The following is a 17,123-nucleotide window of genomic DNA, read 5'->3' on the forward strand; positions in this document are numbered from 1 at the left end:
TGGTGAGAATGGTGTTTTCAGGATGATGTGCAGTGCTTAATTTTCTGCCACTCATAGCATTTTGCATTTAACCCAAAAAGGTCTGCTTTTGTCTCATCTGACCAGAGCACCTAATTCCACATGCTAGCTCTGTCTCCCACATGGCTTTCTGACAATTTAATTTTTTATGGCTTGATTTCAAAAATGGTTTTCTTCTTATCATTCTTCCATAAATGACAGATTTGTTGCGTATATGACTAATAGTTGTCCTGTGGATAGATTTTCCCACCTCAGCTGTGGATCTCTACAGCTCCTTCAGAGTGACCATGGGCCACTTGGCTGCTTCTTTAATTAGTGCTCTTTTCTTCGGCGCTCCATTGGGAGACCCAGACGATTGGGTGTATAGCTACTGCCTCCGGAGGCCACACAAAGCATTACACTAAAAAGTGTAAGGCCCCTCCCCTTCTGGCTATACACCCCCAGTGGGATCACTGGCTCACCAGTTTTCGGCTTTGTGCGAAGGAGGTCAGACATCCACGCATAGCTCCACTGTTTAGTCAGCAGTAGCTGCTGACTATATCGGATGGAAGAAAAGAGGGCCCATATAGGGCCCCCAGCATGCTCCCTTCTCACCCCGCTTGTGGTTTGTAAGGTTGAGGTACCTATTGCTGGTACGGAGGCTGGAGCCCACATGCTGTTTTCCTTCCCCATCCCCCTGAGGGGCTCTGAGGAAGTGGGATCTTACCGGCCCCAAAGCCCTGAGGCCGGGCTCCATCCACAGACCCATTGAACCTGCTGGATACGGAGCCGGGTACCGTTCAGGGACATGGCCCTGCACCATTCAGGTACTCTGTGTCCCCGTACACACAGGCACAGCACACTCCAGACTTGCTGGGTGTGCTAGTGCGCCGGGGACAGTAAAGGGTTACAGTCACTGCAGCCTAGCTGAGTGACTTTATGTATGGGGAACTACCGCGCCGGACGCTCCGGGAGCGGCGGCGCGGCTGGGACTTGTAGTGCGCCGGGGACTTAGCGCCGACCGCGCTTTTACGGCGGCGGCGCTTATAAATCCAGTCCCCGGCTTTTGCGGCCTAGCTCCGCTTCGTTCCCGCCCCCACCCTGTCAATCAGGGTAGGGGAGAGACGCTGTACAATCAGCAGCGCCGAGGGCTGGAGCCTTATTTACATGCTCCAGCCCTCTCACTGGACACTGTGGGACGCCGGTTTCCCGCTCTGACTTCGGGCACGCCCACGGCCCGCCCCTACTCACACGAGCTGGAGAAGGACGCCGGCAGCCATTCCTGCAGTCCGAGCTGAGAGAACGGACTCTGGGCAACCAGGCACAGGACTAGGGCGACCACACACCCGCTTATAGGCGGGCGGTAAGCGGCACCTGAAGTGCTGACACTAAATACCGCAGTTGTCCATTTGTATTTTATGCTTACACTGCATAGGTCGCTATTTTTGGCTATATGCCCTCTTAGATGGCGACACATCAGCAGCAGGAAAGCAGGGGTGCTAAGGCACAGGCTTTCTATGCTGCTTGTATTGCACGTACTGAAGTGTTCATGTGTATTTATGCTTGTATGCTATACACTGCACTGTACGGTCGCTAGTCTTGGCTATATTCGCCATAGAATGGCTAGACTACAGCAGCAGAAAAGCAAGGGTGCTGAGGCACAGGTTTTTTCTATGCTGCTTGTATTGCAGGTGTTGCAGTGTTCATTTGTACTTATGCTTGTATGCTATACATTGCACTGTATGGTCGCTATTCTGGGCTATATTCCCCTAGATGGCTAGTCTACAGCAGCAGAAAAGCAGGCTTTCTATGCTGCTTGTATTGCATGTGCTGCAGTGTTCATTTGTACTTTTTGCTTGTATGCTATACATTGCACTGTACGGTCGCCATTCTTGGCTCTATACTCCTAGATGGCTAGTCGGCAGCAGCATATAAGCAACACAGGCTTTCGATGCTGTTTTTACTGCATGTGATACTGTTCCACGGCACTGAACCCCATTGTGTGCAATGCTCCCCTGTAGCACTTGGTCAGCCGGGGTCTCTACTTGACGTGGCCAAAGGAACCACCTCTCAACCCTGTCCAAGGACAGGGACGGAGTTGCAATGGGATAGAGACTTGCAGTCCGGACAGGCCATGGGCAATCTGGATCATTGCTCCCTGGCCACCCTCATTTGGAATAAAATCGGTGCTCCGGGGGGGTCCCAGGAGGCTCTCTGTATGATGAGGCAGACGTAGCTCATCAGGACTTTGATCCTGACACCGCTCTCACTCCGGATACACCGGATGGTGACACCATAAGGAATGATCCTATAGCGTCCATCAATGGAATGTTGGATCTTTTCTCCCTCAGCTCCCCCAGCGGAGGAGTCAGCTTCACAGCAGGAGAAGTCCCATTTCAGTAGCTCAAACGTATATTGAGTATTGTTCTGGCCACGCTGACTTCAGAGAAGCAGTCCAGGAACACCACGCTTCCCAGATAAGCGTTTTCTCCAAACGTATTAAGGATACACGTTATCCCTTTCCCCCTGACGTGGTCAAGCGTTGGACCCAGGGTCCAAAGGTGGATTCTCCAATCTCCAGGCTTGCGGCTAGAGCCACAGTTGCAGTGGAGATGGGACTTCACTTAAAGATGCCATTGACAGACAGATGGACTCTGGTTGAAATCTGTCTATGAGGCTATCGGCGTGTCGGTTGCTCCGGCATTCACAGCCGTATGGGCACCCTAAGCTTTTCAGCTGTTCTTGCGCAGCTGGTCTTGAGCACATGTACATCTGTGCCGCAGGGGCGTCCGTAACCTCGCAATGTCTGCATTGCGACTTACCCTATTAATGCTGTCCTGGAAGGACAGTCGAGGTTTCGGTCCTTCCCAGGCTCGGGCAGGTCCCAATTGTCCTCGTCCAAAAGGGCTGAAAAGCCTCAGAGGGGCTCAGCTTCCGGCCGGGCTCAATCACGCCCAAGGAAGGCAGCCGGAGGAACCGCTACCAAGGCGGTCTCCTCATGACTCTCAGCTCTCGCATCTCTCCGCATCCGCGGTTGATGGCAGACTCGCTCGCCTTTGGCGACATTTAGCTGCCACAGGTCACAGACCGGTGGGTGAGGGACAGTGTGCCCACGTGCACAGGACAGAGTTCTGTTCTCGTCCTCTGACTCGATTCTTCAGAACGTCCCCACCTCCCCACCGAGCAGATGCTCTTCTGCAGGCAGAAGGAGTGGTAATCCCGGTTCCTCTTCAGGAACAAGACACGGTTTTCCTCCAATCTGGTTGTGGTGCCAAAAAAGGATGGCTCTTTCCGTTCCGTTCTGGACCTAAAACTGCTCAACAAGCACGTGGAGGCCAGGCGGTTCCGGATGATACCCTCCGCTCCGTCATTGCCTCAATGTCTCAAGGAAATTTCCTAGCATCAATAGACATCAAAGATGCTTATCTCCACGTGCCGATTGCTACAGAGCACCAATGTTTTTCTACGTTTCGTGATAGGAAACGACCATCTTCAGTTCGTAGCTCTGCCATTCGGGCTGGCGACAGCCCCACGGGTGTTCGCCAAGGTCATGACGGCAGTGGTAGCAGTCTTGCACTCACAGGGACACTCTGTGATCCCTTACTTGGACGATCTACTTGTCAAGGCACCCTCTCAAGAGGCATGCCAACTCAGCCTGAATGTTGCGCTGGAGACTCTCCAGACGTTCGGGTGGATCATCAACTTCTCAAAGTCAAACCTGTCATAACGTATCTTGGCATGGAGTTTCATACCCTCTCAGCGATAGTGAAGCTTCCGCTGGACAAGCAGCGGTCACTACAGACTGGGGTGCAGACTCTCCTTCCAGGTCAGTCGCACTCCTTAAGACGCATCATGCACTTCCTCGGGAAGATGGTGGCGGCAATGGAGGCGGTTCCGTTTGCGCAGTTTCATCTGCGTCCACTTCAATGGGACATTCTCCGCCAATGGGACGGGAAGTCAACATCCTTGAACAGGAAAGTATCCCCTTCACAGACGGCAAGGACTCTCTGCAATGGTGGCTTCTTCCCACCTCATTATCACAGGGAAGATCCTTCCTACCACCGTCTTGGGCGGTGGTCACGACAGACGCGAGTCTGTCAGGGTGGGGAGCAGTTTTTCTCCACCACAGGGCTCAGAGTACGTGGACTCAGCAGGAGTCCACCCTTCAGATCAATGTTCTGGTAGTCAGAGCAGTGTATCTTGCCCTACTAGCCTTCCAGCAGGGCTGGAAGGAAAGCAGATCCGAATTCAGTCGGACAACTCCACAGCGGTGGCATACATCAATCACCAAGGAGGGACACGCAGTCGGCAAGCCTTCCAGGAAGTCCGGCGGATTCTGATGTGGGTGGAAGCCACGGCCTCCACCATATCCGCAGTTCACATCCCCGGCGTAGAAAACTGGGAAGCAAACTTCCTCAGTCGCCAGGGCATGGACGCAGGGGAATGGTCCCTTCACCCGGACGTGTTTCAGGAAATCTGTCGCCGCTGGGGAAGGCCGGACGTCGACCTAATGGCGTCCCGGCACAACAACAAGGTCCCAACCTTCATGGCACGGTCTCGCGATCAAAGAGCGCTGGCGGCAGACGCCCTAGTGCAAGATTGGTCGCAGTTCCGGCTCCCTTATGTGTTTCCACCTCTGGCACTCTTGCCCAGAGTGCTACGCAAGATCAGATCCGATTGCAGCCGCGTCATACTCGTCGCCCCAGACTGGCCGAGGAGGGCGTGGTATCCGGATCTGTGGCAGCTCACGGTCGGCCAACCGTGGGCACTACCAGACCGACCAGACTTACTGTCCCAAGGGCCGTTTTTCCATCGGAATTCTGCGGCCCTGAACCTGACTGTGTGGCCATTGAGTCCTGGATCCTAGCGTCTTCAGGATTATTCCACGGGGTCGTTGCCACCATGAGACAGGCTAGGAAGCCCACGTCCGCTAAGAACCACAGAACGTGGAGGATATTCTTATCCTGGTGCTCTGCTCAGGGAGTGTCTCCCTGGCCATTTGCATTGCCTACCTTTCTTTCTTTCCTGCAATCTGGGTTAGAAAAAGGTTTGGCGCTCGGCTCCCTTAAAGGTCAGCTATCGGCGCTATCCGTCTTTTTTCAGAGGCGTTTGGCACGCCTTCCTAAGGTGCGCACGTTCCTACAGGGGGTTTGTCATATCGTACCCCCGTACAAGCGGCCGTTAGATCCATGGGATCTGAACAGGGTACTAGTTGCCCTCCAGAAGCCGCCCTTCGAGCCTCTGAGGGAGGTTTCACTTTCTAGACTATCCCAGAAAGTGGCTTTTCTGGTAGCGATCACATCTCTTCGGAGAGTGTCTGAGCTGGCAGCGCTGTCATCCAAGACTCCCTTCCTGGTCTTCCACCAGGACAAGGTAGTGCTGCGCCCCATTCAGGAGTTTTCTCCCGAAGGTGGTATCCTCTTTTCATCTTAATCAGGATATCCCTTTGCCTTCGTTTTGTCCTCATGCAGTTCATCGGTATGAGAAGGATTTACATTTGTTAGATCTGGTGAGAGCACTCAGAATCTACATTTCCCGCACGGCGCCCTTGCGCCGTTCGGATGCACTCTTTGTCCTTGTCGCTGGTAAGCGCAAAGGGTCGCAGGCTTCTAAGGCCGCCCTGGCTCGATGGATCAAAGAACCAATTCTTGAAGCCTACCGTTCTGCTGGGCTTCCGGTTCCCTCAGGGCTGAAGGCCCATTCTACCAGAGCCGTGGGTGCGTCCTGGGCATTGCGACACCAGGCTACGGCTCAACAGGTGTGCCAGGCAGCTACCTGGTCGAGTCTGCACACTTTCACCAAACATTTTCAGGTGCATACCTATGCTTCGGCGGACGCCAGCCTAGGTAGAAGAGTCCTGCAGGCGGCAGTTGCCTCCCCGTAGGGGAGGGCTGTCTTCGCAGCTCTAACATAAGGTATTTCTTTACCCACCCAGGGACAGCTTTTGGACGTCCCAATCGTCTGGGTCTCCCAATGGAGCGCCGAAGAAGAAGGGAATTTTGTTACTTACCGTAAATTCCTTTTCTTCTAGCTCCTATTGGGAGACCCAGCACCCGCCCTGTTGTCCTTCGGGATTTTTGGGTTTTTTCGGGTACACATGTTGTTCATGTTGAACGGTTTTTCAGTTCTCCGATGTTACTCGGAGTGAATTTGTTTAAACCAGTTATTGGCTTTCCTCCTTCTTGCTTTTGCACTAAAACTGGTGAGCCAGTGATCCCACTGGGGGTGTATAGCCAGAAGGGGAGGGGCCTTACACTTTTTAGTGTAATGCTTTGTGTGGCCTCCGGAGGCAGTAGCTATACACCCAATCGTCTGGGTCTCCCAATAGGAGCTAGAAGAAAAGGAATTTACGGTAAGTAACAAAATTCCCTTCTTTGCCTTGTATGTCAGTTTAGGTAGAATGCCATGTCTTGGTAGGTTTGCAGTTGTGCCATACTCCGTCCATTTTTAGATGATGGCTTAACTTTGCTATACTTTTCTTCACAACTTTATCCTTGACCGTTCTGGTGTGTTCCTTGGTTTTCATGATACTGTTTGATTCCTAATGTTCTCAAACAAACCTCTGAGGCCTTCACAGAAAGCTGTAATTATACTGAGAATAAACTACACACAGTTGGATTCAATTTACTAATTAGGTGACTTATGGAGACAATTTGTCACTCAAGAATTTAATTCATGTCTCATTAGTGTTATAATGTCCCGTTAGTGTTATAATGCCCATAACATGCCCCATTAGTGTTATCATGCCCCATTAGTGGTATAATGCTCATAACATGCCCCTTTAGTGGTATAATGCTCATAACATGCCCCTTTAGTGGTATAATGCTCATAACATGCCCCATTAGTGTTATCATGCCCCATAACATGCCCCATTAGTGTTATCATGTCCCATTAGTGTTATCATGCCTCATAACATGCCCCATTAGTGAAATCATGCCCTATTAGTGGTATAATGCTTATAACATTCCCCATTAGTGTTATCATGCCCCATAACATGCCCCACTAGTGTTATCATGCCCCATAACGTGCCCCACTAGTGTTATCATGCCCCATAACATGCCCCATTAGTGTTATCATGTCCCATTAGTGTTATCATGCCTCACAACATGCCCCATTAGTGTTATCATGCCCATAACATGCCCTATTAGTGTCATCATGCCCCATAACATGCCCCATTAATGTTATCATGTCCAATAACAAGCCCCATTAGTGTCATCATGCCCCATTAGTGGTATCATGCCCCATAACATGCCCCATTAGTGCTATCATGCCCAATAACATGCCCCATTAGTGTTATCATGCCCCATTAGTGGTATCATGCCCCATAACATGTCCCATTAGTGTTATCATGCCCCATTAGTGGTATAATGCCCATAACATACCCCATTAGTGTTATCATGTCCCATTAGTGTTATCATGCCTCATAACATGCCCCATTAGTGTTATCATGCCCCATAACATGCCCCATTAATGTTATCATGCTCCATAACATTCCCCATTAGTGTTATCATGCCCTTTTAGTGGTATAATGCTTATAACATGCCCCATTAGTGTTATCATGCCCCATAACATGCCCCACTAGTATTATCATGCCCCATAACATGCCCCATTAGTGTTATCATGTCCCATTAGTGTTATCATGCCTCATAACATGCCCCATTAGTGTTATCATGCCCCATAACATGCCCCACTAGTATTATCATGCCTCATAACATGCCCCATTAGTGTTATCATGTCCCATTAGTGTTATCATGCTTCATAACATGCCCCGTTAGTGTTATCATGCCCATAACATGCCCCATTAGTGTTATCATGTCCCATTAGTGTTATCATGCCTCATAACATGCCCCATTAGTGTTATCATGCCCATAACATGCCCTATTAGTGTTATCATGCCCATAACATGCCCCATTAGTGTTATCATGCCCCATAACATGCCCCATTAGTGTTATCATGCTCCATAACATTCCCCATTAGTGTTATCATGCTCCATAACATTCCCCATTAGTGTTATCATGCCCCATAACATGCCCCATTAGTGTTATCATGCTCCATAACATTCCCCATTAGTGTTATCATGCCCCATAACATGCCCCATTAGTGTTATCATGCTCCATAACATTCCCCATTAGTGTTATCATGCCCCATAACATGCCCCATTAGTGTTATCATGCTCCATAACATGCCCCATTAGTGTTATCATGCTCCATAACATGCCCAAATAGTGTTAACATGCCCCATTAGTGTTATCATGCCCCATAACATGCCCTTTTAATTATCTTTAGCTCTGTATCTTAATTGGAACTAAACCAAGATTTTCAACTTTTCTTTTATTAATCGCTTAGTGACATCCGCGGTACATTTATGTGGATTTGCGCACTTACTGTGAGTGCTGGCTGTGTTACATATCTGGCACCTGAGAGTATCTACAGTGATCGGTACCAGCTCTGATCACAACAATATAATCTCTTAAATGCCTTTGTCAATCATGACGGCAATACATGACATGGTAAAATGAATGTTTTATTTAAAAATTACAACCTATCCCACAAAAAAACAATGCCTCATATGGTTCTGTTGACAGGAAAAAAGTTATGGCTTTTGTAAGGTAACTAGAAAAAAAAAATCACAAAAAAAAAAGAAAAATGGCTGCATCTCCAAATGGTTCAAGACCAGAAGGGAACAATAGTCCATGTTGAACATAATGACTATGGTCCACATATTGACTGTGCACAAATTTATGTTACCGCTCTCTCCTTACAGTCAAGAGGAAGGATCATTTTTTTTTCAAAATAATTACATTTAGAAAACCCACGTTCGACTGTCCTATATAAAATTCTGAATAAACTTAGGCCATTCTACCTATGAACCATAGCCAACAGAGCGGACAAAGAACTACTCTTGTTTTGGAGGATCCAACACGTGTTGACATGCCTTAGATATACAGTATATTCAGTGAGAACTTGTGACCGGTCACATTTAGTGGCCTGGTGAGAAAATACAACACTTTCAGTCTGGTTCTCAAGGCAGCTTGTAGTCAACTTATTTTCGAGGGAACCCATCTAACAAGAAAGGATGATCTAAATGACATCCATATTTAGAACCTCTTATAACTCCTCCCTTGTTCACTGTATGTGGATCACATTGACACATAGTATAAATGTTTTTTTTGGTTTTTTTTTTAAGTTATTGCATGTTTTTTTATATATTTTTTTTTCCATTTATTGACAAATTAGTCGTGTCTCACACAGTGCCCCGGACACTGGATTGTGGTCCTTGCTTGGTCGGTGGAGTGAAGCTCGTCGATTGTCTCTGCAGAAATGAAGGTTTAAGTCGTGGGAGGTTTTGCATTATGCCTAAAAGTGTCTGGCCTCCGGCAAATTTTAGAGTAAGTTTTATAGCTGTTGATTATAATCTCAGGTGACAAGATTTTGATGACGCATCCACAGGATAGGTAATTAGTATCAGATTTGTTGGCGTCCAACACCCGGAGCCGCCTTCCAGTTAGATGTTATGATCTCCATCGATGTAAGCTCATTGAGCCGAGCTGCACTATGTGGCTTCATTCAATGTGTAGCGGCTACTGCCAGGTACTGCAGAACAGCTTCTGTTCTATTGAACTTGTGTGATTCTAGCTTTTGAGGACTTTCCAAATATAGGAAATTAGCACTCATGCTTTACCCAGTGATAAAGAAAAGCAAATCATGTCACTAAGTTAAGATTCCAAGACATTGTGCAATGGAAATGTCTTCGTTCAGCTGTCCAGCAACAAATCGGTAAGAACTTCCACAATAAGGCCCCTGGCTTTATGCAAAAAACGTACCTTAACCCTCTCTGTTAGGCTACATTCACACGACTGTCCCGTTTTTGCTGTCTGCAAAAAACTGTCCTGTTTTCCTGTTTTTCCACGGATGCATCCATGCGGCACGGCATCCGTGTGACATTCGTTCCGTTCCGTATATGGGCCGTGTGTCATCCGTGTGTCATCCATGTGCCTTCTGGGTTTTTTTGCGGACCGCAAAACACAAAAGCAGCTAGATAGATAAATAGATGGATAGATAGAGGGATAGATCGATGGATAGATAGAGACAGAGTGATAGAGGGATAAATAGAGGTATGAATGAATGAATAGACGGATAGATAGAGGGATAAATAGATAACAGATGAAAAAGACATATATAATGTCCCACTCCACAGCATTTTGTAATCTTGCACCCTTTAGTTCCTTTAATGTGGCACTAAAGGTGCATAGCCTTGTATTTAGCCAAAAAATAAATAAATAATAATAAAAAAAAAGATGTGGAGTCCCCCCTATCTTTTGTAGCCAACTCGGGTAAAGCAGATGGCTGCAGCCTGCAGACCACAGCTGGCAGCTTCACCTTGGCTGGTAATCCAAAACAGAGTGCACCCCATGCTGTTATTTTAAATTAAATAAATAATTTAAAACAAAACACGTGGGGTCCCCCCCAAATTGGATCACCAGCCAAGGTAAAGCGGACAGCTGTGTTCTGGTATTCTCAGACTAGGGAGGTCCGCGGTTCTTGGACCCTGCCCAGCCTAGGAATAGCAGGCCACAGCCACCCCAGAAGTGGCGCATCCATTAAATGCACCAATCCTGGAGCTTTTTCCCCAGCTCATCCCGATGCCCTGGTGCTGTAGCAAACTAGGTAATATATGGGGTTGATAACAGATGTGTAATGTCACCTGGCATTAAGCCCTGGGGTTATGATGTCACGGCATCTATCAGATACTCGACATCACTAACCCAGTCAGTAATAGAAAAAAAAAATAGACGACAAACAAATTTTTATTTGGAAATAAAACCCTCCCCAACACATTCCCTTTTTCACAAATTTATTGAAAAGAAAAAACAAATCCAGGTCCGGCGTAAACCAATAAGGGGGTCCCACGACGATCCATATTCACTGTCCCAGTCAATGAAGAACATAACGTTCCCCTTGACTGAGAGTACAGTGCAGTGACCTGATGTCATGAATCGGGGGCTCCTCGTTTGTCTTCTGGAGCTGTTGCTCCCCGTACCCGAGGTCGCTTGGGCGGATTTCCTGAGCCATGGATGGTGACCAGGACTTTTTGGAATTCTGACACTGTCAAAAATAGCCTACTGAGCATGTGCGGGATTCCTTTTGACACTATCTGAGCATGTCAGTGATGTGGCACATTCCTATTGGCTACAGTGACATCATCGGTGATGTGGTACGTTCCCATTGGCCATCGTGACATCATCGGTAATGTGGCACATTCCTATTGGCCGATGACGTTATCAGTGATGTGGAACATTCTTATTGGCCACCATGACATCATCAGTGATGTGTAAGGCTCTCATTGGCCAAAGGGGCTGGCTACACGTGGTTCCTCCATCTTGTGGGCGGTACAGAGGTGATAAAAGCCCTGACGCCCACATGGAGGTGTGCACTCGTCTTTGTGCATTCAGCAGCACACAGCTATCTTAGATAGGGATACGCGGCGAGGTCCAACTGGACTGATTGAGGGTCAGGAGGCAGGTTAGGGTGAGGCGTCGCAGTCATATCTAGTCTAAGTTAGGGTCAGAAGACGGCTAGGCAGGGTTCCATAGATATCGGGGTTGTGATGCTAAGGGACCGGTGGTTAACCGGCTACACCCTAATACATCCCGATATAGGAGCAGTACCCTATAGCTCACTCCTGCATATACCCAGAGTATATACTAGCAGAATACGGGTAGTGTTCTGCAGGCCTATCCCTATCCATACTGTGTATGCAACATTTATTAACTTCTGTGAAGTCACAGGAGAGCATTGCGCCATATCTGGTCCTGTGAGTTAACAGGGTCCTGTCCTTTATATATTATTACCCGCTTCGGGTCCTGTGAGTTAACAGGGTCCCGCTATATTATGCCACAGCTTCTGTGTAGCCTAGAACACAGAGACTGCACATGCAGGTTCTGTGTACTTATTTTACCTGCATTAATGCCTGTGTGACCTGTAACACAGGCGTATATTATTACCTGGGGCTTTGTTGAATATCAGTAGAACCTTATTCTATCAGCTGCAGTTTACCACCACTGCACGGTGGACCCTAACCACTGATATCTGTTTACTCTCATCTTTTACCATATCAGTAGGTCCACCCGTAACACCTGAGCTAAGATCAAGAGGTCATCCCAGGTCACTGCAGGGCATGACCAGTGCTGCATTTAGGAGCTTAGCGAGGTACATTACCTGCGGTTATGGAAGCGCTGCACTCTTGACGTCAGTGCTGGTCACTGACTTCCATGCCTGCCGCGTTCTGAGATCACCTCTCGCGAGTGGCCCGTAACGTCACCGCTAGTCACAGTCTCGGGCTGCCCGCAAGAGGTGATGTAAGAACGTGGCTGTCAGTGACGAGCGCTGACGTCAGGAGTGCAGGAATTCATCACCGCAGGTAATGAACTTTACTAACCTCCTGACGGCAACGCTCATCATCCCCGCAGCTGCTCGCACACTGCTGTGCGAGCAGCTGCTGACACTGCAGTACGGGCATATGCTGACATTGCAGTGCGGCAGATGCTGAGACTGCAGTGCAGGCAGTGGCTGACACGCAGTGCGGGAAGATGCTGACACTGCAGTGCGGGAAGATGCTGACACTGCAGTGCGGGCAGATGCTGACACACTGCAGTGCGGGCAGCTGCGGGGCTGGCGGGGGAGCGGGACTCAGACTGCAGGGGCACCCGACGGAGGTCACATGGAAATGCTTCTGTGTGGTTTCCGGAGATTTTGCAGACCCAGTGACTTGTACTGAGTCATGGTGCGTTATTACGGAACAGAATAGGACATATTCCATTATAACGGAACGGACATATACGGCATCCGATGTGGTTTTTTTTGCAGGACCTGATGCACACGGAAGTGCTTCCATGTCCATCCGATCCTACACAAAAGACTATTGAAAAGATGGTCCTGTCCGTGGGTCCGCAAAAAAACAGGAACTGACCAGGACAACGGAAACGGTCATGTGAATTAGCCCTAATGATGTACACTCTGCAGATTTAATTTGTCTCTATAGTGCAATAGTTTGGGGTTTTTTTTTTAGAATACTTGCGCTATTTGTCAGTTTGCCTGCAGTATGTCACCACATCTCTTTGGCCTCCTAATAATGCCACAGCTCTAAAGGGGTTTCCCATAAACTACATGGAACACCTGTCCACAGGAATAGTGACCGCTGAGGTCTCCAGTGATGGGTCCCCCACTGATTGCTGCAATGAAGGTTCTTTGGGGACAGGAACACAGCTATTGCATGATAGACAAATGCCCAAAACACCTGTCTGCATCCTATGTCATGTGGCAAAGCTCATTAAGAGGTTGATATTAACTTTTAGGATTGCTACGTCCAATAGGTGGCACTAGTGTCCTTGCCCTGTTCCTCTCTCAAGAGGAAATTCGCATATTTAAATTCACAGAGGAGCATTACATGGCTTATACAGTATGTCTCCTTATGCCAAGTTGGTGCTCACCACTAGTAGAAACAAACCCATTAAATTGCCATTACTGTCTTTCCGCTGCTGCCTCCGGTATTTGTTGACACAGTTGCCTCAATGACATCATGACCACAACACATGACCACTGCAGGCAATCACTGGGCTCAGCATTTATGTGAGTTTAGACACCACAACCACTGAGCCCAGTGATTGGCTGCAGCAGTCATTTGCTGTACTTGTAATGTCACTGTTTCAACCATGTCAACAAAGAGGAGAGACAGCAGAGAAGCAACATTGTAGTAGTTAGGTCTATGTAAACTGAGTTTCCGATTTTTACACACAGAATGCCTATGCCATATGGCCCCTTTCACATTGCTTTCTGACCTGCATTCAGTGGTCCCGTTGGGGCTTTCGTCTGAATCCCCCGCAAAACGGGTTTCGGTCGCATGCGCTGATGGGCCACTGACTATAATGGAGCAGACGGAGTCTGAGTGTGATCTGTCCTGCACCATTTTCGAGTGTATATGCATACTGGAGACGGACACCCAGATGCAGTCTGCTATGTTTGCTTGTCTGTCGCCAGAAAGCGTATATGTCCGAAAATGGTGCAGGACAGGGCACATGGTGTCTCCATCTGCACCATTATAGTCAGTGGCCCCGTCAGCGCATGTGCCCGAAACCTGTTTTGCGGGGGATTAAGACAGAAGCCCTGATGGGACCACTGAATGCAGATCAGAATGCAATGCCTAAACCTGGAAAACTCCTTTAAAAATTGTTTCATAATATTTCCCTGAAAAGCAAAAGCCTGAAATGTTTTATTATTACAGAACTGCAAACAGACATAAAATATTTTTTTTTTTATTGTTTTTTTTGTGTTTAGACTGTGGCCAATGCAGGATATGTGGAGCAGGTTCCATTTTGCATCCGACCTGTCATGTTTGAATTATACCCTGGACAAGAAACCATTATCGAGGTCAGTGACAAGTGCATAAAAGATATTTTTTACATATATTCAGTTATTTATTACAATATTATTATTTGTGCTGTTTTTTTTCCAGGTTGTCTTTTTCCCTTTATCTTCGGAGACATACAACCAGGTTTTTACAATTGTCTGTGATAACTGCCATGTCAAGGATATCACCTTAACAGGTGGGCCATACATGAAGACCTTCTTACATCCAACACACGTAGGATGGACCTGTATACAGTGACTTTATTTTTGTATATTGTTGTCCTTTTTTTATCAAGGATATGGACAACTGGTTGGATTAGAGCTGGTATCTGTCGGTGAGGATAAGAGTATTCCCGCTGAGCTTACGACTCTTTCCACCGAACACTTAGTAAAGTTCCCAAGTACAAACTTATATTCTACAGAGCAGAAGAGCATCGCTGTTAGAAACACAACGTGAGTTCATTATCCCAATTCTTTGTAGCAAAATCCTTACATGTCCATGGGGTACTCACTATTTTGCAGTGAATAGGCAAGCAAAGGTTAAAATATACCTGTGCAGCAGTTGGGGTTCTCAATGATTACAAAAACAGGGGTACCGAGTTCCCTAATCCTCCTCCCTTTATTCTGCTACGAGGAGTATGAATGGTGATCTATCAAACTGGACAACAGACTACTCAAAGTCTATTAGACTAAGGGGTACTTTGCTCGCTAGCCGATTGTAGCGATGCCGAGCGCGATAGTCCCCGCCACCGTCGCAGATGCGATATCTTGTGATAGCTGCCGTAGCGAACGTTATCGCTACGGCAGCTTCACACGCACTTACCTGCCCTGCGACGTCGCTCTGGCCGGTGACCCGCCTCCTTCCTAAGGGGGCGGGTCATGCGGCGTCACAGCGACGTCACACGGCAGGCGGCCAATTAGAAGCGGAGGGGCGGAGATGAGCGGGACGTAAACATCCCATCCACCTCCTTCCTCATTGCAGGCGGGACGCAGGTTGGAGATGTTCCTCGCTCCTGTGGCTTCATACACAGCGATGTGTGCTGCCGCAGGAACAACATCGTACCTGTCGCTGCAGCGAAATTATGAAAATGACCGATGCTACACAGATCACCGATTTATGATGCATTTGCGATCGTTTATCAGTGCATCTAGGTTTTACACGTTGCAACGTCGTTACTGGCGCCGGATGTGCGTCACTTTCGATTTAACCCCGATGACATAGCAGTAGCGATGTTGCAACGTGCAAAGTACCCCTCTTTCACACGTACGTGCCTCCGGTACGTGTATGGTCCGTTCCCTCACGTACCGGAGACACGTACACACGTAGACCTATGTCTTCCTATGGTGTCGGACACACATATGTATTTTCGCACAGAACGTGTGTCCGTTCCGTACATACGTGTGTCCGTGTGTTTCTCAGGCCGACATGTCGCACGTAACACACACGGACCACACGGATGTCTTCCATGTGACACGCACCGGAGAGAAGACGTGTCTGTGAGAAAAAAAAAACAAAACTTTACTCACCTTCTCCAGCCCTGCAGTCTTTGCCGCTGCTGTCACTTGCTGCCGACCGCCGCTCATTATGCTAATTGAATATTCACTTCACTGCGGCTGGAAGCTGCAGCAGCGGGGAGGCGGAAGGGTTGGAGACCGAAGATCAGCACCACGGACAGCGACGCCAGGGACAGGTGAGCAGAAAGTTCCCGTTCTCCATGTGTTATCACAGATAACACACGGAGAACACATGTGTGCCATAAACACAGCTCACGGAGGGCAAAACGCACCTTTGACACGTCCGTGAAACACGTGCGTGATTTTCACAGACGTGTAAAAGAGGCCTCACAGAGAGCCAAATACATCCTCCATAGGCATTGAATGAGAAAAGATGTCACAGTTGTGGGGTTCACAATTATTTTGTGGATGGGTGATAGATGACTGTTTTGTGAAAACCCATTTAACCCCTTTACGACCGCCGATACGCCTTTTAACGGCGGCATATTAGGGTACTTTTTCCGATCCGCCGCTTTTTAACGGCGGTCGGAAAAAAGGGTCTAGCGCCCCCCAGAGTCGGAAAATTTCTGGGGTCTCAGCTGCCGGGGGTAGCTGAGACCCTGGAGATCATGATTCTGGCCGGTTTTTCCGGTCCCCGCTCACCTGATGACCGGTATACACCGTATACCGATGATCAGGTTACAGTAAATGACCGCGCCGGTAAAAAATGATTTTTCTTTTTCGCTCCTAATTGGGAGACCCAGACAATTGGGTGTATAGCTATTGCCTCTGGAGGCCACACAAAGTATTACACTTAAAAGTGTAAGGCCCCTCCCCTTCTGGCTATACACCCCCAGTGGGATCACTGGCTCACCAGTTTTGTGCTTTGTGCGAAGGAGGCAACACATCCACGCATAGCTCCACTTTTTAGTCAGCAGCAGCTGCTGACTATGTCGGATGGAAGAAAAGAGGACACATATAGTGTCCCCAGCATGCTCCCTTCTCACCCCACTGTATGTCGGAGGTGTTTGTAAGGTTGAGGTACCCATTGCGGGTACGGCGGCAGGAGCCCACATGCTGATTCCTTCCCCATCCCTTTTTACAGGGCTCTGGGTGAAGTGGGATTTACCGGTCTCCAGGCACTGAGACCGTGCTCCATCTACAGCCCCTGGAGAAGATGCTGGATGGAGCGGAGTACATCAGGGACATGGCCCTGCTTCCTCAAGG

At 48.4% G+C, this 17,123-nt stretch overlaps 1 protein-coding gene across 1 annotated transcript in view; it reads left to right on the plus strand.

Annotated features, from left to right (window-relative positions):
* Window positions 1-17,123, plus strand: part of DLEC1 (DLEC1 cilia and flagella associated protein) — a 195,339-nt gene that overhangs the window by 67,665 nt on the left and 110,551 nt on the right. Inside the window, exons 11-14 of the mRNA XM_075315397.1 lie at window positions 9,249-9,385; window positions 14,331-14,423; window positions 14,509-14,599; window positions 14,699-14,855. Coding sequence (XP_075171512.1) covers window positions 9,249-9,385; window positions 14,331-14,423; window positions 14,509-14,599; window positions 14,699-14,855 — 478 coding nt within the window. The remainder of the gene's footprint in view (window positions 1-9,248; window positions 9,386-14,330; window positions 14,424-14,508; window positions 14,600-14,698; window positions 14,856-17,123) is intronic.

The sequence above is a fragment of the Anomaloglossus baeobatrachus genome, chromosome 6, assembly GCF_048569485.1.
Source record: "Anomaloglossus baeobatrachus isolate aAnoBae1 chromosome 6, aAnoBae1.hap1, whole genome shotgun sequence".
Lineage (NCBI taxonomy): Eukaryota > Metazoa > Chordata > Amphibia > Anura > Aromobatidae > Anomaloglossus > Anomaloglossus baeobatrachus.